A 27,481-nucleotide genomic window follows, 5' to 3' on the forward strand; every position below is an offset into this window, starting at 1 on the left:
GAATTGCTTGAACCCAGGAGGCAGAGGTTGCGGTGAGCCGAGATTGCACCATTGCACTCCAGCCTGGGTAAAAGAGCAAAACTCTGTCTCAAAAAAAGAAAAAAAAAAAGAATGTTCCAGCTCTCTTTTTAAGAAAGTCAACTCACCCAGGTTTGCTGAGGTGCAATAGGCAAATTAGTTCCAGTCCCGGCCCCGTCCCCTTAGAAGCCTCAGGATTAAGGTTTATGATTAATGATTTGCAAGTCAATTAATCAGCCACAGCTTTTGAAACCTCATTTCTCAAATTGCTTCTCTTTGAACACAAGGGCTTTTTGACATCATCTTACTGTCTCTAGATTCACTTTCCTACTAATTGAAATTCCAAGATATTTCTTCTTCTTGTCGGCTTATTGGTATTACTTGTTTATAAAATATTTGCAAACAGATTACTATTCACCTGTAGTGTGTCAGAGGTAAGCAGCAAAACAATACTTTAGGCTTGCCGCTCAAAGGAATGTGCTAATGATAGCGCGTGAAATTCTCTATGAGAAAGTTGATTTTTCATTTATTGATTTATTCTCGCCACACCTACTCGAAACAAGTGTTTGAAATGCATTGCAACAAAAACACGGGTACAATAAGGCTCCAAACAATTGATTTAGACGATTTCTCAGAAAATGGTTTCTAAGGTCATGTTAAGAGTGGATATGGAGTGGGAAGGATGGGATTGGTTTTCTTCATTAGAGAAAATAGCGGAGTCTAGTAGAGGATCTGGGGTCAAACGCTGTGCTTCAAATCCCAGTGTCTTCACTTACGAGTCTTAGTGCTCTACGCATCTGATTCTGTTACTGTTTGAGGGAGGCAGGGCTGCAAGAACAAATGGAAGCAAACATGGCTTGAAGTCAATCAAAATTTGTTTCTCATTCAAAGACAGTTCAGGATGGGTATTCTTGGCCACCAGGTTGCTCCCTTCCATGTGGCGATTCAGGGACCCAAGCTCCTCCTCCCTGTGGCTCCCTGCTACCCTGGGGTTTTGTGGTCCTCTGCATTCAGGTAGGCAGAGGGTGAAAAAGCACAGAGAGGAGGCACAGCTGTTCTCTTCACCCTCCCTCCACAGAGTAGCACAGCACAGCCATGATCAACATCATTCCTGCCCACATTCTGCAGGAGAGAAGTTAGTCTCGTGGCCTCAGCTAAGTTCAAGGAAAGCTGAGAAGAGGAGCATAGCATCTTCCGATCATAATCCTCCTATGTTACTGTTTATTTTTAAGTAAGATGATGTGTGTAACATATCCAATGCAAAGCATGGAGTAAATGACTGTGTTTTTTTTCTAAATAGTGACCATGGCCATCTGCTTTGTTTGCAGTTTCAAGCCACAGTCGAGGAAGGAGCTGTGGGAGTTATTGTCAATTTGACAGTTGAAGATAAGGATGACCCCACCACAGGTGCATGGAGGGCCGCCTACACCATCATCAACGGAAACCCCGGGCAGAGCTTCGAGATCCACACCAACCCCCAAACCAACGAGGGGATGCTTTCTGTCGTCAAAGTAAGGGTGCTTCCAACTGCCCCTTTCTCCTCATGTGAGCAGTGAGGACCCCACAAGGGGGATCGCAGGATCGCTGCGTTTAGAAGGCCAGGGATAAATTCTCCCAGTCTCCTCCTTATGGGAATTAATGAAGTAAAAGGCTCATGGCGTAAGGGTACACTCATATCCTCAGCAGCGTAAACAAGCAGCCATAAAACAGACCTGTTTTATAGGCTCTAAAAAACTCAAGCTTACATGTAACTTTAAGAAAACCAAACTTAAGTGGATTTTTGTTTTTGTTTTTGTGAGATGGTCTCAGCTTGTCACCTAGGCTGGAGTACAGTAGTGTGATCTCAGTTCACTGCAATCTCTACCTCCCAGGTTCAAGCGATTCTCATGCCTCACCCTCCTGAGTAGCTGGGATTACAGGCACCCACCATCATGCCAGGCTAGTTTCTGTATTTTTAGTAGAGATGGGGGTCTCACCATGTTTCCCAGGCTGGTCTCAAACTCCTGGCCTCAAGTGATCCACCTACTTTGGCCTCCCAAAGTGCTGAGATTACAAATGTGAGCCACCATGCCTGGATCAAACTTAGGTTTTAAATAGTTTCTTTCTACACTTGCTAAGGAATGATTTGCAGATACGTCAAAATGAGATGTGTGGAGGTGTTTATGAAGATCTTGCTCAGAATGCAGGCTGTGACATGTCTTCTGAATCTTTCTTGGCGGAGCTCAGTTCTTCCTTAAAAACACACACATAACATAATTATTGGTGTGAAACCCTCTGTGAGCCTTGCTAACTCACATGCTGATCCTCTCTCTGCCTACAGCTAGAACAAGGAGGAAATACAATTATAAATGTAAAACCTCACACTCATGCTGGGAATCCAGAAATATTGGTGGCGGTGGTGGCACAGAAGGCTTGATGCAGGTGGTCTCTGTATTCCAGAAGAAGGCGTTTCTACACGGTTTTACCCTTTCCAGGAAGTTCTGGGGAGAGTTTCTGCCAGAGACCAGGATCTTCATGGGGACACATTTTATTTTCTAGTGGATGAAGCCATTTGCCTGAGCAGCAGGGATCAATCACATTTATAGTGACGGTAGCAGTGGGCAGAACGGGGGCATGGCTCCCTACTCCCCTTTGTGGCCTTGACCAACATACTCTTGTTTTCTGAGCCTCAGTTTCCTCATCTGAAAATTAGAATGATAATATAACCTGCCTCTTAAGGTTGTTGTAATCCACTGAGTTGCTATAATGAAGTACTGTAGGCTGGGTGGCTTATAAACCACAGACATTCATTTCTCACAGTTCTGGAGATTGAAAAGTGCAAGACGAAGCTTCCAGTAGATTCTGCACCTGGTGAGGAACCACTTTTCATATATGTTCATCTCCTTTCTCTGTCCTCACTTGGTAGACAGAATGAGGCAGCTCTCTGGATTCTCTCATTCTCTCTCTCTCTCTCTCTCTCTCTCTCTCTCTCTCTCTCTCTCTCTCTCTCTCTTTGAGATGAAGTGTCACTGTGTTAGCAGGCTGGAGTACAGTGGCATGATTTTGGCTCACTGCAACCTCTGCTTCCCAGGTTCAAGCGATTCTCCTGCCTCAGCCTCCCGAGTAGCTGGGATTACAGGCTCATGCCACCACACCCAGCTAATTGTTGTATTTTTAGTAGAGACAGGGTTTCACCATGTTGGCCAAAATGATCTCAATCTCCTGACCTTGTGATCCGCCCACCTTGGCCCCCCAAAGTGCTAGGATTACAGGTGTGAGCCTGGATTCTCTCTTTTTAAAGGCATTAATCCCATTTATGAGGGTTCTGCCTTGTGACCTAATCACCTACAAATGGCCCCATCCTCTAACGCCTTCACAGTGGGGGTTATTTCAACAAATGAATTTTGAGGGAACACACATATTTAGTCTATAGCGGCTGTTGTGAGCATTTCAGGAGCCGACATGTAAAATGTTTAGAACACTGATGGGCACGTGCGGTCAGCAGCAGTTTCCTGTGGCTTCTGTCATAAATTACCACAAATTTCGGGCCTGAAAAAAAAAATTTTTTCATGAATTTATTATCTTACACATCCAAAGGTAAGAAGTCTAACATGAATCTCACTGGGCTAAAAATCAAGGGATTGGCAGGGCTGCCTGCCTTCTGGAGGATTCGTGGGGGAGTTCATTTCCTTGCCTCTTCCAGCTTCTAGAGGCCACTTGCATTCCCTGGCTCCTGGCCCCATCTCCATTGTCAAAGCCAGCAGAGCAGCATCTCCAAATCTCTGACCCTCTGACTCTGACCCTCTGCTTCCATCATCACATCTCCTACTTCCTCCATTGACCTGCCCACCTCCTTCTTACATGAACCCTTGTGATTCCATTGGATCCACTGGATAATCCAGGATAACGTCCAGTCTCAAGGTTTTTAACGTAATCATATCTGCAATTACAGTGTGACCTATTGTATGGTCACATATGCTCAACCTCCAGGAATTAAGATGTGGACATACTAGGAGGCCATCATTCATCCTCCTGCAGAACTATACAGACAACTGCCCCAGCAGAGCTCATGACACCCCAGAGGGCCAGACCCATGGCCACTGAGAAGGGCAGATCTCAGAGATACTTCTGGCTTGTTCTAGAGGATGAACGAGCCAAAGCCTTGCCCCTTTTCAGCCTCCGAGTCCGCCTCTATTCTTCTTCCCCAATAACGTAGGCAATGGAGAGTTATTAGGAAACCCTGGCACTGGCCTTCTGTGTCCACGGCTGCTGCACTTTCAAAGCTGTAAAACGTCATAGGATGACATAGCCACTGGCCGTCCTCTGTGGCTAGTCCTGAGTCAGGCAATTTTCCAAACCTGCAACTTGAAGATAAATTTGGATAAATAGACATCTCTGTCACAAATCCTGGAGCTCAGTCCTCCCCAAAATGTGTTTGCCATGGCTCAAGGAAAATAGATATGAACAAAATAGGATTTGATAGGGTGCAGTGGCTCATGTCTGTAATCCCATCATCTTGGGAGGCTGAGGTGGGCAGACCACTTGAGATCAGGAGTTCAAGGCCAGCCTGGTGAGACCCAGTCTCTTTAAAAATACAAAAATTATCTGGGCATGGTGGCATGTGCCTATAATCCCAGCTACTTGGTATGCTGAGCAGGAGAATTGCTTGAACCAGGGAGGCAGAGGTTGTAGTGAGCCAAGACTGTGCCACTGCACTCCAGCCTGGGTGACAGAGTGAGACTCTCAAAACAACAACAACAACAACAAAAATATAGGACTTGCAGGAAGGAGCCATTCTCCTCTCCCTACATTCCTGCATTGGTCCACAAGGCAGTGGCTCTCAAATGCTAGCATGTATAAGAATCATCTGGAATGCTAGTTAAAATGCAGATTCTAGGCTTGCCCCAGACCTACTGTGTCAGAACATGAGGGAGAGGTATGCCAGGTGGTTCTGTTGTTCACAGGGCACAGCTCTTCTTGAGGGCCATGGCATTAGGGGAAGCTGCTTCCATAAGCTTGTCTGCCCTCCCTGCAAATTCCAGGGGAATAGGGGCCCACAGAGGCTGAGGCTCTCACCGACTTCAGCTTGGCTAGTGCGTGTACTTCCTTTGCTTTGGAAATGGGATGCAGAGTCTCCCTCACCCCACACTGGCTTCCTCCCAGATCAGTAGGAAGAGCCTTGAGCTCTCTCTGCCTCTCGGCGCATGTGAGGCAGAGTCCAAGACCACCTTCTAGAGGCCAGCTAGGCCGTATTCTCTGCTGCTGTTCACTGTGCCAGCCATCGGTGCAACCATTAATAATGCTTTCTGCGGTAAGTAACAGAATGTGGCTTAACTAGTAAAGGAATTTAAGAGTTTTTGTTGCTAGGTAATAATAGGCCAGTCCAAGATTGCCCAACAGTTCCAGGTAGCAGAGAACCAGCGGTGGGTGCTTCAGATACTTTTGACTTTTTCCTCTTGGACATAAAGTGGCTGCCAAGGCCCTAGGCATCATATCTTCCCACTGCTGCATCCTAATCCAGAAAACAAGGAGGCAGCCAGGCAAGTGGAGGGAGGTGCTCTCATGTGACCCTCTCCTCTTGTTGGAAAAGAAAACATCTTTTCTAAGGGTCCCCCAGCCGATTTCTCGTGATGTTTCATTGGCCAATGACATATGTTCTTCCTTAACCTCAAGGAAAGCTGAGACAGTCCATACCTGGCCTTTGGGCCTTTACAGCAGATAAGGGAGATGGGGGCTGGTGATTGCTATTGGGTAGCCAAGCATGAGCGGGTCTGCCCTAACCAGTTAGCAATCCAACATACAGTAGAACGAGTTGGAGTCTCAGGATGATGCTGGTTCCCAGCAAGGGCCTGCCTCTCAAAAGGACCAAACCCCAGCGGCTCTGGCAAATGAGCGCCTGCTTTGTCTTTAAAACCTTCAGGTGAGAAATACCAGTAGTTGCTTTCTAAACCTGTTCTAAAACCACCAGAAAGTTATTTTTTCAGCTGAATATAATCAGCCCTACATTTTATTTTCTATTCTGTCCTCAAAGAAAGAAGTATCCAAAAAGCATCCTTGATTCCCCAAACCATTCACAGGCCTAAAAACAGCTGTTCAATTGGTTCTGGATCCTCCCTCTTCCAGCCAACGAACCCAGGTCCTCCATCCTTCCCACGTGGGTCAGCTTTTCCAGGCTTTCCGTTTTCCAGGACAGTGGTTAACACCCTCTCTTGACACTTGAAAAAAATATTAATTGAATTGCCTCTCTGTAGCTTCCATCAGGAGCATTTTCAATTTCCTCCCATCCCTGACACAGAGGCCCAGCAACAAAGCGCATTAATAAGATTCTGTGCTCTGTGAGATCATGGAGGGTTTCTTAATCCAATTACAGCCTTCAAAGGGGATTAGGAAGGGAGACCCACGTGTCACCAGCTCCAGGGGGTCTGGCCCTGGGCATCGTACAGCTGGAGTTACTAGACCTCACCTTGTACAAATGGAAATAAACACTAGCACGGCCCTGCTCCCTTCCAAAGGCCAGCCTTGCATTGTGTGCCTCCCCTCTTCCCTTCTGCTTCCCTCCCTCTGTGACATCCTGTGTGGCTTAGTTCCTCGGAAGCCAGCATTCTGTTCAGGGAGTGTCAGCCTGGGGACAGGCTTGGTTGATTAGATTCAGCTGAAAGAATAACTTTTTGGTGGTTTTAGAACAGGCTTAGAGAGCAACTAAGGGTGTTTCTGACCCGAAGATTTTAAAGACAAAGCAGGCACTCATTTTCCAGAACAGCTTTGATTTGGTCCTTTTGAGAGGCAGGGCCTTGCTGGAAACCAGCAGCATCCTGAGACTCCAACTAGTTCTTCGGTGTGTTGAGGGCTGGGGCGATGACTCCTCCAGCTCTTGCAGTCCTACACTCTTCTTTCTCGCCATCTTGACAGCTTCTTGTTGCTGACCTCAGCACCAGGCCTAGCTCCATGGGAAGCGTTCAACAGTCACCCTGTCCCCTGATCTTTACAACAATCCTCTGTACTAGGATTTTATTGAAGAGAAAGCTGAGACTTCAGGAGAGGCAGTGACTTGCTGGTGGTCCCAGAGTCATAATACATCAGGGCCAGGGCTTGGCCCCCACCCATCTTTCTATTTAATAAAAAAAAGTAGGGAATTTAAAAGATAAAAATATCCAATAATGTTAGATTTTTGCATCATCAAAATAATATATAATTCTGTTGCAAAAGACTAGTGCTAGAGAAAAGCACAAGAATTACAGTTGTTAATTCATTCCTTCCGTCCTTCCTTCATGCAGTGATACGTATTTAGAGCTCACTGTGGTCCTGGCACTGTGCTAGGTGCTGTATATTCACTGGTGAATGAACTGGTCTCTGTCTACAGCCTCCCAGGGAGCTTATAGTTATAAGAGCAAGGACTTTGGCTACAAATAATTATGTTCCCAGGAAAGAAGGAGAGAAGGAGGGAGGGAATTGTTTCCTTGGGAAAAAATAGCCAGTGGTCCCCAGCCAAAGAAAAGGAGCGGAGCATCACAAATTGCTTATTTCCCAGCATCTTGACTGTCTCACTTGTCAGCAGATGGCTGTATTTCCCAGAAACCTCATTACCCTCCGGCTTCTGAATAGGTCTGTGGCTCTGGGGAATCAGATGTCAGACCAAACTAGGCCAGGATTGTGATTAGTGCTGGTGTGGGGTGGCGATGGCCCTTGGGAGACTGGGGTGCTCTGCATCTCACTCCAGCTCAGGGGGCACACCCTCAGTGTTGACACAACCCAGCAAGCCAAAGGCTCTGTCCTCTCTGGGATCTTCATTGAGATGAATAGCTGTATTTTCCAAGTATGGCAGCTCCCTGGCCCTGGTTTGAAGTTGACTTTACTGAGGTTGCATATTCTGGCGTCACTTGGGATAGACAGAGATCTGTTATTAGGATTCATAGAAAGAAGGACAGAATGGTAACTGAATCCTGTGTAACAGGGATTGAACTGAAACACCAGCATGCAGCCACTCAGCACTAAGAGCTTTGCATTGGTTAAGTCTTAAAATCCTAATACTAACCTTGCTGGGAATTGTTCTAGGTGAAGAGAGGAAGTCCAGTTACAACCAGGAAGCATTTCCAGTGTGCATGTGTGCACATGCACTCTCCCATGCGTGGAGTGCTTAACACTGAATACATGTCAGCTGTAATTATTATAAAAGTGACTTCATTTGCCTAAAGACATTCTGACCCAGCCTGCCAGATTCCATTTCCAACTCAATGTCAGCTCTTTCCCCAGAGGCAGCAGTCCTCATCTCTGCTTTCATTTTCCCGTGTCCATGGCAGCCTCTGCAACTGTCCTTGCTTACTTTTAGTTGAGTGTAAAGCAAATCTCTTGACTCATTTAGTCTTGTCCTTCTTGCAAGAATATCCACGATGGCGTGGGTCTGATGGGTTGGCTGCTTGTTCCAGTAAACATTAGGAAAATAACTCGCCATAGCAGCATGCCCTCATCTTACCTAAATGTCTCCCCATGCACTCCTGGCAGAGCCCCACGCTGGGAAATGCTGCTCTCACCCCATCCTGTGCTCTCGTGGTTGCGAAAGAGAGTGACAGACACGCAATTGGCAGCACCATTGTATTACTAATTTTATCATGTAGTTTCTCTGACATCCTCTGGTTTAGTCCACACAGTGGCTGGGGGAGGTGGGTATACTATCAGCCCCCTTTGCAAAATCACCTAGAGTGGTCCTCATCAGGGCTGCCCATTGACACTGGAGTAGGGCAATCCACCGTTGTGTGGGACTGTGACTGTCCTGGGCATGGCTTTAAGTCTGCTCTTACTGTCCCCTGCCCAGTCAATGGCTGTGGAGCCCTCAAGTCAGTTGAAAATACTCCCATACGTTTTCAAATGTTCTCAGATGGGGCAGGGCCCACAGGCTTAGCCCCACTATGGCTCAGACTCTCAAATTCTTTCCCCACGTTACTTTCTACTAGAAATATGCACCCAGGCTATACTTTAATGTATGTGGAGACCCTTTGACTTCATGGCAAGTGAGTGAGAAACATTAAAGATGAAACCTTATACAATTCAAGATAAGATTTGGAAAAAAAGTAAAAAGAAAGAAAGATGAAATCTTACTTTTCCTGTTCCATTTCATCCGCTGTGATAACAGAGTAGGATTGTCTTGCTATAAAGCTACTGAGGCTTGGGCTTTGGGGTGTCATTTACCAGAGCCCAGCGGTGTGGAGTTTCAGGTCCCAGGCAGGGAGGCTTTACGCGCCAGCATTGCCAGGGAATTGCCCAAAGAGATCTCAGAGGGAGGCTCACTAAGGCTCAAGTCATGTGTTGTCATTCATTTCTCAATCAAAAAAAAAAAAATCCATACCTAATCTCACATTTTCATAGTTTTTTTTTGTTTGTTTTTGAGATGGAGTCTTACTCTGTTGCCAGGCTGGAGTGCAGTGGTGCAATCTCAGCTCACTGCAACCTCTGCCTCCCAGGTTCAAGCGATTTTGCTGCCTCAGCCTCCCTAGTAGCTGGGATTACAGGTGCCCGCCACCAGGCCCGGCTAATTTTTGTATTTTAAGTAGAGATGGGGCTTCACCATCTTGGTCAGGCTAGTCTTGAACTCCTGACCTGGTGATTTACTTGCTTCGGCCTCTGAGAGTGCTGGGATTACAGGCGTGAGCCACCGCACTCGGGCACATTTTCATGTTTCATAATCTTCATCGTAAAGACAACCCCCCTGTTACACAGGCTTAGCCTCCAAAGCCCAGCTCCATCCCTGAAGGCCTACTGTTGCTCATGGAATTTCAGAGGGAGTTTGTGCAAACCACTGCCCCCTGTGGGTGGTGTGCATCCTGAGACCCTTCTGTCTGCTTTCCAGCCATTGGACTATGAGATTTCCGCCTTTCACACCCTGCTGATCAAAGTAGAAAATGAAGACCCACTTGTACCCGACGTCTCCTACGGCCCCAGCTCCACAGCGACTGTCCACATCACCGTCCTGGATGTCAACGAGGGCCCAGTCTTCTACCCAGACCCCATGATGGTGACCAGGCAAGAGAACATCTCTGTGGGCAGCGTGCTGCTGACAGTGAATGCCACAGACCCCGACTCCCTTCAGCACCAAACCATCAGGTGGGTGAGTGGTTCCGGAACCGCAGACGGAAGGTGGGCAGGAATTGCTTTTCCTTTCCAGTCATAGAAGCTGGTTGTCAGGAGCAGGTACTATTAAATTAAACTTGTTAACAATCCCAGCAAGTGGGAGGAAAGCATCATAGAGAGGAGGTCGTGGCTGATGGCTGCAGGGGACCGGGCTCTCTGGTGAGGACGGTACTCCCACCTGAGTCCAGCCTGGGAGGAGAGTAGCTTCAGTGCTGTGTTCCCAAATGACCAGCCAGGTCTGCTGTCCCCGAGCACAGAGAGAAGGGAGCCACTCTGGGTGGCGTCGTGCATCTCAGAAACTTGCCTGCTTTGTCATTAGCACTGCTTTAAGAGAAGGGTTTGGGCTAACTCCATCTACAGATACAGGTATTGCAGATTCACAGAGGTTTAGTAACTTGCTCAAGCAACCCAGCTTGGTGGCAGAGGAATCAGGATGGAAACAGGACACTCTGAAGTCCATCCTCCTCTTGGCTGCTAAATGCTTGCTGACTCTGAGCTGTCAGAAGGGGAAGGAGCAAAGTCACTTCCTGGCGCTTGGAAATAGACCATTGAGACTGGAATTTTGCCTGATGAGAGGCAGGCAAAAATTAATAGTAATAGTAAAGTCTTCAGAAATTTCTGTCTTTCTTTCTTAAGCTCTGCCCAGTGTTTAGGTAGAAGGCATTTTCATCATGAGATTTAATTAAATGACTGATATCCACCCATGGTGTGTCTAATGCTCATGAATAAAAGACACCCTCCTTGGTACGTTATTTCACAATAAATTTAAATCAGCGTGCAGATCCAAATGCATGCCCGTCTCTGCAGAAGAAAGTTATTAATCTTCCTCCTCCAAAATCTAATCTTCCTCTCATATGAGGTACAAATAATCAGGTATTAGACACACTTACAACAAACATGCGTCTGATTTTCCTGATTTGAAGCACCTGGAGATGTGCAACGGAGTCTGAGCCAACCACTTTACCTTGGAGCAAGCTGGCAGAGAAGAAGCGAAAGTTATTTTCCAACCCCAGACGTGAATTTATTTTTACAGCTAAACTTTCTGAATGCCAGATGAACTACACAAACGTGTGAAATAATACCAAATCCTATAATAATGTGAATCCGAAATAGCCATTCTTTTTTCCTTTTTTCTTTTTTCTTGTTGCTATCTGACAATGGAAACATGCAATTTAAACATCAAAGAGAAAGACTTCCTTAAGTCCTTAGATGGGAAAACTGGTAGCTTAACAGACAGCAGGGTAGTGGGACAAAGGTAGGATGTTTCCAGGTGAGCTTAACTGTCATCTTGTATTTCTACAATTGGAAGTGAAGGCAGGGATCCTGGGGGCAATAAAATGAGTTAAAGCAGGTTGATTTTGTGGACCCTGGGTCACATTGCTTGTACAACTTGGGTTGCTGCCAGTCATGAAAGGGTTAATGCAATGGGAGGGGTGTCTGAGACCTAGGGTTAGACATCCCCACTAAGATGGGACAGACAGTGGGAGAGGAAGGTCAGACTGGGTTGTTTGACGAAGAGCAGCTCTGCTGAGTTGGGCAAAGGGAGAATGAATGTGCTAGAAGACCCTATGGATTTTACGTATGATGGAGGAGTATCAAGAACCTGCTTGAGATGGCACAGGAGCTAGGGCATCCTTCAGGCTCTAGGTCACAGGAACAGACAGGCTTGCAGTTCAGGGTCTCACAGGGAGAATAAGCCAGCTCCAGCCATTTTCTGTTCTAGTGTCGCTCAACCCATGGTCACATTCCCAGGGTGGCTCTGCCTTGCTGGAGCTGGGGTCATGCACCTCCCTGCTCGGGGCACATGGATTAGTAATCAGCTGGGATGCTGTTCCCATACACACAGCACAGAGGGCCGCTGACTGAAGAGGAGGGAAGAAAATCTTGTCTAGCAAATGGAGCGTGCTGCTGGGCGTGTGGAGGCAGGCCACAGGTGCAGTCCGTCCCAGCAAACGGAGTTAGGAACAGGACTCCAGCTTGGGGAAGGAGGGGTACCTGGGATAGCCGAGACATTCAGGAGCATCCAGGCCAGGATTCGAGCTGTGGAGAGCAAAGGTCGGGTAACTATTAAATAGCCCTGGGAGACAAGGGTCTTAATCCCCCGCTGTGCAAGAGAAGGAGGAGGTCAGAGAAAGCAACCTAGAAGTAACTCCAGGTGAGACTCGTGGGGAGAAGCTGGAATTCACAGAGTTCTGAGGACCTTCCTGTTTCTCTAGCAAGTGTGATCGTCACAGGTGTGACCTTCCATCACAAGTAACCAGGACCCAACTCACAGTGACTTATGCCGAAGGGGGGTCCTTGTTACTTACATGGGTCAGCACACCTAACGCAAAAGTCCATGGGAATGAAGACCTCTAGCATGATGGAATTCAGGTGCTCAGACCATATTCCTTCTCCATGTCTGGCTCTGCTCTCCTCTTGGTTGGTTCCATCCTCAGCTCTATTTGCACATCTGTAAAGAGAAGAGGCACCAGCAACATCTGTCCTTGATCCTACCAACAGAAAGCAGTATCTTCCTTCCTAACCAGCAGCCCAGCCCAAGGCTCCGGTTGGGCCATGAGCATACCCCTCTGAACCGAGCAATAGAGCTGCAGGGCGGATTGTGCTGATGAGTCCTGGTGCCCGAGCCTGCCACAGACACCAGCACCCAGCTCTGAGGGCCTGCAGGGGCAGCTACCCAAGGAAGTGCAGGAGGCTCATCCCAGAAGGTGGGAACAAATGCTGAGTAATCAGGAACAGCAGAGAGCCACTGGCACCAAGGTCCACCTTGTGAACCCCACAGAAAATAGAGCTGCACTGTGTCTCTGCAGCTGGTATGCCTAAGAGTTCTAGCATTTACAAATTGGCCTGGCTAAACGATGTCTGGACTAATTGCTTTCCCAGCCTTGGAGCAAAGTAAATGTGTGCGTACATGTGCATGTGTGTGTATCGCACACGTTTCTCTCTCTGGCCTGACTCCTCAGACATATCCTGCAAGTGATCCTTTCTTAGCCTGGCACTGGCAGGACCCCCCACCCCTTTCCTTTCCTCCCTTCTTCCTTTCTTCTCCCCTTCCCTCCCTCCCTCCTCCCACCCACCTTTTCTTCCTTTCCCTCTCTTCCCCTCCACCCCTCTACTCTCCTGGAGTAAAGCCGAGATGACAACACCTGCAAGTTGAGCTATTGTCACAGGAGCTCTTTGGAAAAAAGGGGCTCATTAATTATTTGCAGCCTTTGAACCTACACACCGAGAAGTACTGTCCCTGGGGGGCTGTGTGTGCAGAGGAGGAATGGGGCTGCACAGAGAGGCCAGGGTGGGAGATGGTTTTCTCATCTAATCATCTATGCTGGGCTCCCAGGCTTCTCCAAAGGCCTTGTGAGTTGTGAAGTTACTGTTGTTGTAATGATTTTTTAGGGAGCAGGCACTGGAAGAAGAAACTTATCTCAAAGAGAACTCTTCCTTCTCCTCCTCCTCCACAAAACAGGAATCAGGTGTCTCCTGATAACATTTTAGTATCTCTAATATGTTTCTCTTCTTCCTTCTGTTGACTGCTGATGTGATACCTCTGTTCTTGTCTTCTTAGTTTAAAAGAATTTAATCAAGAGACACACAGCAAAAGAAGTGCAGCACAGAGTAATTTATTGCAAAGAAAGGGATATGTTGAAAACTATGTGCAGAGTAGCCAGTACACTCTGAGAGAGAGGATTCAGGGTGGGCTGCTCGTAAGAATGAGACAGCACAGAGCAAAGACCCACACCAGCGAGGCTCCCTTCATGGGAGTCTTCTGTGATTATTCATAAGTAGGTGGGAAGAGGCGTTACTAGGAAGCATGCTCTGGGTGGTCTTTGGGTGCACATGTGCAGTAGCTGTACATGCTCATTCATATGTTGCATGTCTCTTTAGCATCTTAAATCTCCACCCAGGGCTGTGTTGTTCACAAGTATGGTGAGCAAAGCATCAGTTTGTGCAACGTCAGTCATCACCTGCTGAGGTCTGTCTTGCAGACCCTGACTCAATGACGGATGAATGAATGCACTCTCACACCTATTTCCGTGATTCAAGTGGGCTAGGGATAGTCATTGGCTGCTTTCAGAGGGTGAAATCTTGCCAGTTGACCAAGACAACCTGTACATCCACATATTTATTCAGTAACAGTTTTATAACAGAGGTTCTAAGTCAACATGCCTGTGGGTAATTAACATGGTTAAAAGTGTGGTTTTAGGAATGACAAAAGCTTTGGGTTCTGGAGGCCCAGGGTAAACTCCATTAATGGGTAATTTCCCCTTGACCTCCCCATGAGAGGACCATCCAGCACAAGGTTTACATGAGTAAACAGTTAAGAGTAGAGACAAAGGGATGTGGGATAAACAGATAAGAAAGCCTCTTATCATCCCTATCTTTTCCCTAACATAATGGACCAGCCATCTTCAGCCTGCCCCAATAAAACCTTTCGTCCTTCCAAAAGGTTTGAGACTATAATCTATAACTTTCCTTATTATTGCCCTAGTATTTTGCCAGCCACCCCAAGTGAATTCCAACAAGTTTGAGGACAGGTAAAATTAAATGTGCATGTTCTCTAAAGGAGAGAGTCCCTACTGCAGTCAGCTTTGTTTGAATGAGCTCAGTTGCCATGCAAATGCTGAGATTTACTGTGTTGGCTGCACAGTCACCATGGTTGCTGCTACATCCCGAGAACATGGTCACTTCCTTGACTACCTCGCCAGCCTCACTCCTCCTCCTTGCTCTGTCTCTCAGCCTCTCTCTCTCCACCCCACCATCTCTGTCTTTTCTGACATTCCCTGTGATTCAGCTGCCACATCCCCACTCATCTCACATTATTCATCAGACCCTCAAAACTAAAAGCTGCCATGAGAGACCAGGATGCTGAGAGCCTGCGGCAAGGCCTGCCCACCCTAATAGCCACTTTTGCCTCCTCCCTGGGGGGCTCCTTCCATGGTCAGAATAGGAAGCGTTCTGCCCACCCCCAACCCCACCGAAACGTAGGAACACACTTCCAGCTAAGTCCAGGTCCTGCACTGCGTCCTGTCTCGTGTGAGTAAATGCACATCTCAGGCTCGACTGCTCCTCTGCTGACCACAGCTGGACACCCCTCGTCTTCCCAGGGAATGCTCAGATTCAGCAAAGGGAACCTTGATCTCCAAGGAGCCTATGCCTCTAAAGACAGGCAGTGTCCAGGCATCAGAGGGAATCCTCTCACTAAAAAGCCTGGGTTATTAAGACTCATTTAAAAAACCCTTCACATTGTGCTGTTAGCCAAATCAAAACGAATAGCTGAGGTCTAGGGACAGATGAAATTCTTCTTTTTAATGACTTTTATCTTCTCACCCTTATTATAAAGCTAAGATCGTTTCTGGAAGAAGTTTTTTAAAAGACAGGTAAGAATAAGGCAGATAATAAAGTGTCTGTCATCATGTCCAACAAGAAAATCCCTTTTTCATAGCTGTGCTCTGTCTCCCTCAATCACGTGTGAGTACTCTGTTTTTCATTATCAAAATTGGCTTGCACTACCTACCCTCAAAACTCACCATTTGTATTTCCCAGTATATGCTGAACAGCTTTCTATCTCAAGAAATGGCCATTGTTTTTCATCACTGAATAGTGTGCTGTTACTCCATTGCAGGGATACACACACCTGTTTATTCCCTTGTTGTTGACTATTTACATTGTTTACACTTGTTTGCAGTTTCTTTAAAACATTAGCGGGCATACTTGTAGTGAAATTGTTTAATGCGTCATTGATATTTTGAAGACAAATCCCTCAAAACACTTGGCTTGAGCAAAAGTATGACTGTGTATTAATGATTTTTGCAATATACAGAATTCTTTGTTTTTATATCTAGGCAGTCAGAGTCATACTTTCCATTATTTCTAAATTGATGTCACGGTTTAGAAAGTCCTTCTCTGCTCCAAGATCTTGTGCATGTAGGCAGGTCCTATAACAGAGCAGGTTCCCACTCTCTGTCCTCTCCACATATGATGACAGTCAGACTGGCTTCTGGCCAGGCACAGTGGCTCATGCCTGTAATCCGAATATTTTGGGAGACCGAGATAGGCAGATCATCTGAGACTAGGAGTTCGAAACCAGCCTGACCAACATGGAGAAACCCCATCTGCATCTGGAGATTAAATTACAAAGTTGTAATTCCTAAATTTAGTTATTTGTAATTACTAAAAATACAAAAATTAGTCAGGCCTGGTGGCACATGCCTATAATCCCAGCTACTCAGGAGGCTCAGGCTGGAGAATCACTTGAACCTGTGAGGCAGAGGTTGCGGTGAGCCTAGGGAGCGCCATTGCACTCCAGCCTAGGCAACAAGAGCAAAACTCCGTCTCAAAAAAAAAAAAAAAAAATCCTTTTCAGGGTAGCAACCACCCTTCAGGTGCACCAGGTAAAATTTCCTGATGACATTTGAGTATCTCTAATGAGGAGTGAACTCATGTAACTGAACTTGTTAGAAAGAATAGCTCAGGCTGGGCATGGTGGCTCACACCTGTAATCCTAAAACTTTGGGAGGCCAAGGTCTGTGGATCACTTGAGATCAGGAGTTTCAGACCAGCCTGGTCAATGTGACAAAATGTCGTCCCTACTGAAAATACAAAAATTAGCTGGGTGTGGTGGTGTATGCGTGTAATCCCAGGTACTTCAGAGGCTAAGGCAGAAGAATTGCTTGAACCTGTTAAACCTGGGAGGCAGAAGTTGCAGTGAGCAGAGGTCATGCCACTGTGCTCCAGCCTGGGTAATAAAGTGTGACTCCATCACACACAAATAAAAATAAAATTTTAAACAGAGTAGTCCAAAGATAATGATGCAAAACGGAAATAACTACATTTGCTAAACCTTCTCCAACAGCGAAATGAAACACGGGAGCTAACTCTTCTATCAGACCCCCTATTTGGTCACCTCAGGGAGGCAGCCGGCAGCTAAATTCTTCCGAATAGCCTGGGAGAACTCACCTTATTCTCTCTATGATCAAGGGCAACCAAGAAGCAATTCATATTCCAAACATTTTTCAGACAGAACTAATCTTGCCCAGGATCTATAGTAAACAATTCTGCAGCAGAGACTTCTGCCTACACATTGAATATAGGAGACACGTGTTGAGGAAAAATATTGTTCCTACCCATGTAGAATCTCATATCACTGCTCAACACTTTTTTTGGAAAGGGTCATTCATCTAGGGAGCCCTGCAAGTATATGTCAAGCATTTTATCTGTGGGGATTAAGTCTGGCTGAATATAACAGGAAAATTCAAAATGACAATGGCTCAGAGCAGATAGAAGTTGATTTTTTTTTCCTCACATAAAGTAGGTCTAGAGCAGGCACTGCAGTCCAGGGACAGTGGCAGACCCACATGGCCCCACACAGCATTTGCTCACCATTTTACCATGTCTAGGCTGACACCTTTTCCTCATGGTCTCTTATGGTTGCTAGTGCTACAACCTTTGTATCTGCATTCCAGACAGCAGGATGGGAAACGGGGAAAGAAGAAGGATGCTCCCTATCTTTTAGGGAGACTTCCTGGAAGTCTACCACATTTTTATTTAAATCTTATTGGCCAAAATTTATCATGTGGCCACATCAGGCTGCAAGGGATTATGGGAAATATGGTCATTTGGGTAGCAAATACCCTGTTTTTAAAACCAAGGTTCTTTGCTAAGGATGAATGGATATTGAAGGTAAATAGCAGCTTCTGCCATGAACACCTGTTTAAATGGAACCTTTCTACTTAATAGGTAACTACAGGGTAAATTTTAAAAGGGAAAAAATATTCCATGATATTAGATATTTGCATAATCAAAATAATAGATGATGTTGCTGAAGACTAGTGCTAGCAAAGATCATATCGATTATAGTTATTCATTTGTGGAATGGTATTTATGTAGAGCCCACTTTAGGGCTGACACTGTGCTAGGTTCTGTTTTCACTGGTGAAAGAAATAGTCTGTCTGCAGCCTCCCAGGGAACTTACAGTCATAGGACCAAGAACTTTTGTCACAAATGATGGTGTCCCTACAAAGGAAGAAAGACAGGGAGGGAGGAAGGGAAGAAGGAATGAAATAAATTGCTTCCTTGTGAACTAAGAACCAATGATCTCCAGCCAAGGAGAAGGAGCTGAGTGGCACAAATTGCTTCTTCCCCAGCACCATCCCTGGCTCACTTTCAGCAGATGGCTGGATTCTCCGGAAACCCCACTATCCGCCTGCCTTTGCACAGGTCTCTGCCTCTAGGGAATTGGGTGCCAAACCAAACCAGGCCAAGATTTTCACAACCCCCTGGAGACATGGATTTTGAGAATGATGGTAATAATATTGCTGCTGGGGTGACTAAAATACCTAATATTTTTATATGGAACTTTACCACCAGCATTGTTACCAATCTTCATGTATTTTCACAACCACCCCGGAAATGAGAACATCTCAGTATCCCTTTTTACTGATGAGGAGAGCAGAACCTCCCTGAGCTGTGGTTAAAGGAGGAAAGCACACAAGTAGGGTACACTGAGGCTGACTTAATGAGTGAATGAGAATGCTGGAGCTTCATCCTCACCACTGCACCTACTTGTGATGTTGGCTTAAGGCTTTCTGAGCATCTCTTAGTATAACTTCACCAATCCTCACCCTTCCTCAATCCCTGACATAATTGTCCATCTTGCCACTAGACATCGTGCTCAGGGAGAGTAACAATCATCTTTATCTCCTTCCCTGATAAGCCACCAGAGCATTCTCAGTATCATTTAGCACTTTAGGCACGGGACTAAGACCTTCAGATTTTCCACGTGCCTACAAAATGTCAGGGACCTGAATATATAATCTATTGCCTCCAAAATTCAAAAAGAAAACAGAAAAATTGAAATTAATAAATACCAACTGCCCGCAGCATCGTGACAACTTTAGCAGGTCAAATGTAATATTTGCAAAAGTGTCTTTATGTTTGCAAAGTGTTTGTAACTCACCTTGCAAGAATGACAGATACATTATAAGTGATTATTAACAGATTATTTCTTATAGCACAATAATTCCGAAAGCAAAAGTATAAAAATAATTTTAAACATTTTACAGGGAAAAATGTATTTTTAGTGTGGGTACATTTTAGTACATTTGATATAATTTGGGATGAGACCACCAAGACACAGAAATTCTTAAGGGCTCAAATGCTGAAAACAGCCCAATTCGAGCAGTAGAATTGGTGTCTGACCACTGCTCATGAACCAGGTAGAGTGCGTGAATGGTGGCTGGCTTGGGGGTGACTGCATGCAAACATTTTTGTGCGTTAAGTAACATACGTTGACCAAATGTGGTGGCTCATGCCTGTAATCCCAGCACTTCAGGAGGCCGAGATGGGAGGATCATTTGAGGTCAGGAGTTTAAGACCAGCCTGACCAACAGGGTGAAACCCCATCTCTACTACTAAAAATACAAAAAAAAAAATAGCCAGGCATAATGGTGCTTGCCTGTAGTCCCAGCTACTTGGGGGGCTGAGGCAGGAGAATCACTTGAACCCGGGAGGTGGAGATTGAAATGAGCTGAGATCATGCCACTTCCCTCCAACCTGGGTGATAGAGTGAAACTCTGTCTAGGTAAACAAAAAAAATGTAGGCATAACTTGTATTAGTTCATTCTCAAATTGATGAACAGCAGTGTCTGAGACTGAATCATTTATAAAGAAAATTATTTAATTGTCTCATGGTTCTGCAGGCAGTACAGGAAGTATGGCAGCATCCACTTAGCTTTTGGGGAGACCTCAGGAAAGTTACAATCATGGCAGAAGGCATACAGGGAGCCAGCACCTGACATGTCCAGAGCAGGTGGAGAGGTGCTGCACACTTAAACAACCAGATCTCACAAGAACTCACAATTCCAAAGACCCCACCAAGGAGAGATGTTATTAACTCCCAAGATCCAGTCACCTCCCACCAGGCTCCACCTCCCACGGTGGACATTATATTTCAATAGGAGATTCAGGTGAGGACACAAGTCCAAACCATGTCACAGGTTTTGTTTTCTTTTAATCTTCAAACATTGACTAATGTCTACCAACCATGAAAACATTTGCATTTGGCCTTGTTTTAAACCAATCCCAGGAAGGGAAACTAATCCTAGCAGGGAGACCTTAGAAGGGTGTACAGGTCTCTCACGGAACTTTCCAAGTCCATGAAAGTTACATTAAAGAGCCATATCCATCAGTCAATCCTTCCAAAACCTTGATCCAAATTGAGCCTATTCTTTGAACACAGACTATCTGAATCAGATCCAAATTAGATACTCATCTCTTTGAAAACTACAACTGCTTTGTCCTGATTTCTTTGGGGCTCTGTCTTTTTTAAGTCATTTCCTTCCTCCTCTTCTTTTGGACCTGGATGCTTTTTAACCCTACAGTACAACTCATTCGTGCATTCAAACTGGTAAAGAATACAACATAGGTTACTGACAATTCAGCCCCAAAAGATATGTTAAAATGCCCAATTTCCATTTTTGCTGGTCTTCCCACGATTCATCAAGTCCTTTTCTTTAACACCTTGTTTATTCTAATACTGGAGCACATTCAAAGAAAATCGTGAAAGATGATGTGAAATTAAGCAAAAACCATCATTGACTGGCTATGGGACATTTTATTCTGTATCTTCTAAGACCTTGGGAAGTAAAGGCAAAAATCAGCTCTCTTGCAAATGCGAATCTTGTCATCACTGGCATTCTCAGAAACATAGGGGTTCAAAAATATGTAGTAGCCTTAGCCTACCATTTTTTGGGAGGAAGGAGGATTTCTAATTCCAAAACCAAGTTTCAAAACCAGATTTCAGAATTTAAGTTGGGTTGACTCCCGGCTTTTAAATTTTAATCAGAAGTTAAAGGCCAAATAATAACATTTCTACCTGGGGAAATTAAGAAAAGTCCTTCATCTACTAAACTATATTATTAACACTTCATCTTAATTAAACGTGGTTCCTGACCTCAATAACAGGATTTGGGATGAGGTCATTTTTTTTGGTTGTTGTTTTTAATGAGTTAAGAATTTTTTCTTTCTTAAGTCAACAAACACAGAGCTTGAAACATAAATGGATTGTTTATAGTGGTGCCTTTGTGGTTTTTAATTAAAGTGATGTTCTTCCATTGTAAGTTTATGGTAGTAATATATTCTGTTGCCTACTCTGCTGTGGAATTTTAATTATTTATGCAAATATATTAGCACAGATGACTCTTAGTTTTAGTGGTCAGATTTTCTGTTATGAAGCTGCTGGGAGAAACAAAGCCTCACAAATTAAACTACATGATTTTTAAAGTTTTAAGAGCTTCACTGGCTAAAAATATATTCCTGGCTTTTATAATGATCCAGAGACTGAAGATTTTCATTATTAATGTCAATTAAAGGTGCTTGATTTGGTTAATATTAAACATCTGGCCATTTGGGTAAACAGTTGAAAAGCTATTTTACAAATTAACCACCTTTTTAACATCCATCTACATATGTTGTTATAAATTCGCCATAGGCCAGACTTTTATTGTTGAAAACATGGTTTCATATTGGCTATATTTGAATATAATTATCAGGGTCCTTCTTGTCAGCCTGAGAAATGCATTCTCAGAACCAATACAAAAAATATTGACGAATGTTAATATTGTTCCTTGCCCTATGATTTCTAAGCTGTTAAATCTACTTAGCTTTTTAAAAATCATTTTTAATAAACCCATTCAAAATAGATGAGGGTTGCTACGTGAGCTACTAGCATAGCACTGATTCAGAAAGCCACACATTTCAGGATTGCAACAGAAGTCAGATGCATAGGGAAAATAGCTGATTTATTATCTGAGTTTGTCTGTCAATCACTAACACCAGTAAGCCAGCAAGCACGAGGAGCTTATCATGGCATTAACCCTAACACGGATAATGAAACCACAGGCAGTGAGTCATGTAACTAATTCAAGAAATGCATTTCATCATCTGCTCCCAGTGTGCTTTCCAAATGAATCTCAAAGCTTGTATTTTCAAGTGATGAGGCTCTAAACTACAGTCCTCCTACAAATGCTTAATTTGAGGATTTCCTCGTGCATTCCAATAGCGTTGGCAGGAATCTCACTAGAAGATCTGACCTTAGATGGCTGCCTCTAAGTTATCTCGGGTCCCTGAGTGCAGGCTACACGCGTGGAAGGGGGACCTCAGGATTTAGACTAGGGATATGATGGGAGAACCTATCCCTCCATTCGTTCATCCCACACCTACAACATACTGGGTGCTTTTCTAGGCGTTGGGGGATATAGCAGCCCCAGAAACAAAAATATCTGTCTGCCGGGAATGGGGCTCACACCTGCAATCCCAGCACTTTGGGAGGCTAAGGCAGATGGATCAGCTGAGGTCAGTAGTTTGAGACCAGCCTGACTAACATGGTGAAACCCCATCTCAACTAAAAATACAAAATTAGCCGGGCGTGGTGGCACATGCCTGTAATTCCAGCTACTCAGGAGGCTGAGACAGAAGAGTCACTTGAACCCAGGAGGTGGAGGTTGTGGTGAGCCAAGATCACGCCACTGCACTCTAGCCTTGGCAACAAGAGCAAAAATCCATCTTTAAAAAAGAAAACAAATCTGTTATGGTGGAGATCATATTCCTGTGGAAGAGAAAAAGAATGAGAGAATTAATAAATTCAATAAGTAGCATCGTAGCTGGTGATTCATGCAAAGAAAGAAAGCGGAGAAGAAAGGAGGGGAACCATCACTCTAGATTGGGGGTCAGCACAAGCCTCATGGATGCTGTGACGCTGCAGGAAAGAACTGGAGGAAGTGGAGGTGAGCCACACAGTTATCTGGAGTGGAGAGGTCCCGGTAGAGGACGCAGGTGCGAAGGCGCCCAGGCAGAGTGTGCAGGAGTGTGCCCACCGCACAGCGAGTTGGGGGTGATGGGAGATGAGTCCGATGCCCTGGAGAAGACGGGGAAAGTGATAAGCATGCTGGTGGGATTAGGAAAGGGAGGCTGTTAAGGGAAAGAGAGAGAGAGGCAGAGCAGAGGACTGGAGTGCAGGGTGCCATAGTATCCAGGTAAGAGGCCACGTGGGTCTGGGTGGGGATGGTTACAGTACAGGCAGTGAGAAGCAGCAGACACTCAATTTGTTATTGTTTTTGTTGTTGTTGTTTTATTTTTTAGACAGAGTCTGGCTCTGTCTTTCTGGCTGGAGTGCAGTGGCACAATTTTGGCTCAGTGCAACCTCCACCGCCCGGTTTCAAGCAATTCTCATGCCTCAGGCTCCGGAGTAGCTGGGATTACAGGCATGCACTACCACGCCCATCTGATTTTTGTATTTTTAGTGGAGATGGGTTTTTACCGTGTTTGCCAGGCTGGTCTCAACTTCCTGACCTCAAGTGATCTGCCTGCCTCAACGTCCCAAAGTGCTGGAATCACAGGCATGAGCCACTGGGCCAGGACCTGAATGTTTTGAAGGTACTGGTGGCAGGGATTTGCTAACCAACTCTGTGTGTGTGTGTGTGTGTGTGTGTGTGTGTGTGTGTGTGTGTGTGTGAAAGAGAGAGAGAGAGAGAGAGAAAAGAGTAAAGATTGATTCCAATGTTTTTGTCCCAAACAACTGGAAGCACAGAGGGCACATCTATGAGCTTTGCAAGTTCCCTGGAGAAGTGATGAAGTAACTTGGGGGAGGGAAGTAAAGGAACTTGGTCTTGCTCTTGAGTTTCAGGTAGACATAGAGAGGAGGTGAGCTGAGTATCAGGGAGCATCTGTGCTAGAGATAAAAGCCTGGGTGTCATCAACATCCAGATGGAATTTAAATCCTTGAGACTATGGTCCCCGAAGAGGGAATCGAAGGTAGAAAAGAAAGGAGGCCTGTGGCCACGCCCTGAGAGGCTCCCATTGGGAGGAGTGGTCCTGCCTGGCACTGTTCACCATGAGGCACTGCTTCCTGAGAATCCCTGAGCCCGCACAGTTCCATACCACACATGCTGTTAACTTGGCAGCCAGACCCCAAATCAGCATATCCTGAATCTACGCAGGCCCCGGGGTAGAGCTCACACTCTCCCCAGGAGTCAATCAGACCTGGGCTGTCCTGGCTCCGTGCATCTCCTGTCTTCTTTCACTAGCAGGTCTGATCCACTTCCCTAACACAGCCAGGCTAGGTCGGCTGCTTTCTGTTACAGCCACACCAAATTGCCCAAGGTTACAGTATAGTAGCTGGCATTTACTTTGTCCCAGGCCCTGTTCCCCAAGCCTTCTGCTTTAGATTACCCCTCATTTCACAACAACCCTATGGGTCTCTGATTACCCCCCTATACAAGGGAAGATAATAAGGCTTAGGAAGATTCAGGAAATTACCCAAAGAAATTCACACTCAAGTTCACACTCAGGAAATCTGACTTAAAGACAGCCGTCCTCACCTCTCTGCTCTTCTGCCTCCCAAACCAAAGTGAAGCCGGAGAAGCGTGCCCTCTGTGTGCAATTAAAACCAGACCCAATAGCTTGCTCTCTCTGACTTCTGTTTTTCAGAATAAAATTGTGTGTTCTGTTTCTGATTTTGGTTGATGGATTTATGACAGCTTTCGCTGCTGATAGCCACCGTAAAAATCACTGCTGCCAGATGCCTGTAAGAGCACGGGGAGGGAGCCTGGCCAGACCTCCCTAGACTCTAGGTTGCAGGAGGTCCCTAGGGATGCATTCTTCCAGGCTTGCTCTTTTCATAGCACAGAAGCTCTTTCTTCCGTCATCTGTTGGCAGGGATGGCTTTACCTGCCGGATATCCACCTGTTGCATGGGTTGATGATGGTAAATGTTTTTACAGACTGTCTGTCATGGTTTCTTTCCGTTTAAGTCTTTCATGCCCACTTCCCTGTGCCTTCTATTCCTATGATCGCCTTAGAGAGAACAAAGCTCTATCATAAACTTACTAATTTTCCCACACTTATTGTGGGAGAAAAGAGACCTTTAGACTTGAAAGATGTGTTTTCCTTATGGAACCAAAGGAAACTGACCTTGACTCTTTTTATTCCATTCAAGATTGAGGCTGTCTTTGAAAACTACCCCAGAGGGGCTGCGCAGGAAAGAACAGACCCCTGGTCTCTTACAGCCTTGCAAAGAAAAGTACATAGTCAGCTGGACACATTGGCTCACTGCTGTAAACCCAGCAATTTGGGAGGCCGAGGCAAGTGGATCACGAAGTCAGGAGTCTGAGATCAGCCTGTCCAATATGGTGAAACCCCGTCTCTACTAAAAAATACAAAAATTAGCCAGGCCTGGTGGTGTGCAGTTGTAGTCCCAGCTACTCAAGAGGCTGAGGCAGGAGAATCGCTTGAACCCAGGAGGTGGAGTTTACAGTGAGCCGAGATTGTGCCACTACTTTCCAGCCTGGGTGACAGAGTGAGACTCCATCTCAATTTTTTTAAAAAGTACATAGCCCAGTGGCCACAACTGCCAAACTAGTGCTAGACTTCCTGGGCACAGATCCCCACTTGTCTATCTTCCAGATGTGTAACCTTAGGCAGGTTTTTAATTTCCTGAGTCTTAGTTTCTCCACGTAAAAATGGGGAGAAATGATATCTAGGTTGTAGAGTCACTGTGATGGATAAAGAAGAAAAGAATTCAGAGAAAGTGTTTAGAACACAGTGCATGGCACATCATCGACATTAAATTAACCGATTAGTGGCTAGGCACAGTGGCTCACCCCTGTAATCCTAGCACTTTGGGAGGCCAAGGCAGATGGATTACAAGATCAGGCGATCGAGACCATCCTGTCTAACACAGTGAAATCCTATCTCTACTAAAAATACAAAAAACTAGCCAGGTATGGTGGCACGTGCCTGTAGTCCTAGCTACTTGGGAGGCTGAGGCAAGAGAATTGCTTGAACCTGGGAGGCGGAGGTTGCAATGAGCTGAGATTATGCCACTGCACCACAGCCTGGTGACAGAGCTAGATTCTGTCTCAAAAAAAAAGTTAACTGATTAGCATTTTTAGCAGAAAGAGCATGATGTGTCATCATTCGCTAAAGGTGTCTCTTTGAGACTGATAGGGGTGTTCTTCTAAAACTTTTGGCTTTCATGTCTTATGGACTTAGTTTATTACTTATTACTTTCCACAAGCCAGCCCCAGGTACCTCACTGCTTAAATCTCTTGATAACAGTCTCTTCCTCTTTCCTGAGAAAATTCTAAGAAGCAGATAGGAGTTTGTAAATATTAAGTTTTGCCATCTGCTCTTTGCTTACCTGTAAGCAAGCACTCAGAGATGACAGTGCCGATGCATGGATGGTGAACTGCTGTTAAAGGTTCGAACCACTGATTTATGAAGGTTTGAAGCTTGGCCCTTTAGTGGAGTTATGCTTGATTTTGCAATTTTTCTAGAGCGCACATGTAACATAGTCATATTTTCTGCTAGTTAAACTGTTCCTAGTTTGGACATTGGGGTTAAATTTATCAGTATTTTAAGATGTTCTACAAAGTATATCATGCTGTGCAAATAACCTGAACAAGCTTAGGATCCAGTTAAATGTTTGAAGTGAAATGAATCAGAGGAGACCATCACCTGTGAGCAAAATAGGTCATGACAATTCAGAACCTCTAATCATTCCTAGCACACTATCCATCAGGATTCACGGTCATAAGCCGCAGAAACCAGCATGGACTATGTCCACCAGTCAAGTGGAATAAAACAGGAACTTACCAGGTTGACATTAGGCATCACCGAATGGCCAGAAAGCTAGAGGATAGACTGGAAAAATGAGTAGCCACCAAATAGAACTCAAGGGGAGGGAGGGACTAGCCACCACCACAAAGAGAACAGCCATGTTCTCTTGTTGTGCTTCCCATGCAATGAACGTGACTTCTACTCACCCTGACATCACTCATGAAAGAGCATCCAGTTTGCTGGCGTTGTCTCATGCCCCAGATGGAGTCCTGCTGCATTGGGAGAGAGTGGGAGTGGGTTACTACCTCCCACCAACACTCACAAAACAGGGTTTTCTCCAAAAGAGGGGCTGGGATGCTATGAGGGATGATAAAGGACAGGGAATAGCCAGGAATGAGAAACATCCACTCCAAATCCCTTCCACAAATCTGAGTCTTCTGCAGTGCCCATGACGGCCTCCACAGCAGGCTTGCCATCATGACTGTCCCCAGCTGTCCTCTGTGTGGATGGGTGCTTATGAGGTGAGAGGTAAACATTTGCATATTCAGTTCCCACACTAAAAAGTGTCTCTGTCACAAAGCAGTAACAGGTAGCATGGAGCAGCAGCCAGGTAAATCTCTGCAGGGTACAAAGAGCCAAGAATGCTACAGAACAGGGCTGTGGCTTGCAGAGGGCAGAGTGTGGCTCTGGGAAGGACATCAGGGCAAGGGAAGGAACCCTGCTCACATAACTTCCCCTGGGCTGGACTAGGT

General features: G+C 45.5%; 1 protein-coding gene across 3 annotated transcripts in view; it reads left to right on the forward strand.

Annotated features, from left to right (window-relative positions):
- CDH13 (cadherin 13) overlaps positions 1–27,481 on the forward strand; it is a 1,362,211-nt gene that overhangs the window by 1,225,294 nt on the left and 109,436 nt on the right. For all 3 annotated transcript variants that reach the window (XM_078357844.1, XM_078357843.1, XM_008986283.5), the window contains 2 exons: positions 1,347–1,529; positions 9,839–10,092. In XM_078357844.1, the coding sequence (XP_078213970.1) occupies positions 1,347–1,529; positions 9,839–10,092 (437 nt within the window). The remainder of the gene's footprint in view (positions 1–1,346; positions 1,530–9,838; positions 10,093–27,481) is intronic.

This window comes from Callithrix jacchus, chromosome 20, assembly GCF_049354715.1.
Source record: "Callithrix jacchus isolate 240 chromosome 20, calJac240_pri, whole genome shotgun sequence".
NCBI classification, from domain to species: Eukaryota; Metazoa; Chordata; class Mammalia; order Primates; family Cebidae; genus Callithrix; species Callithrix jacchus.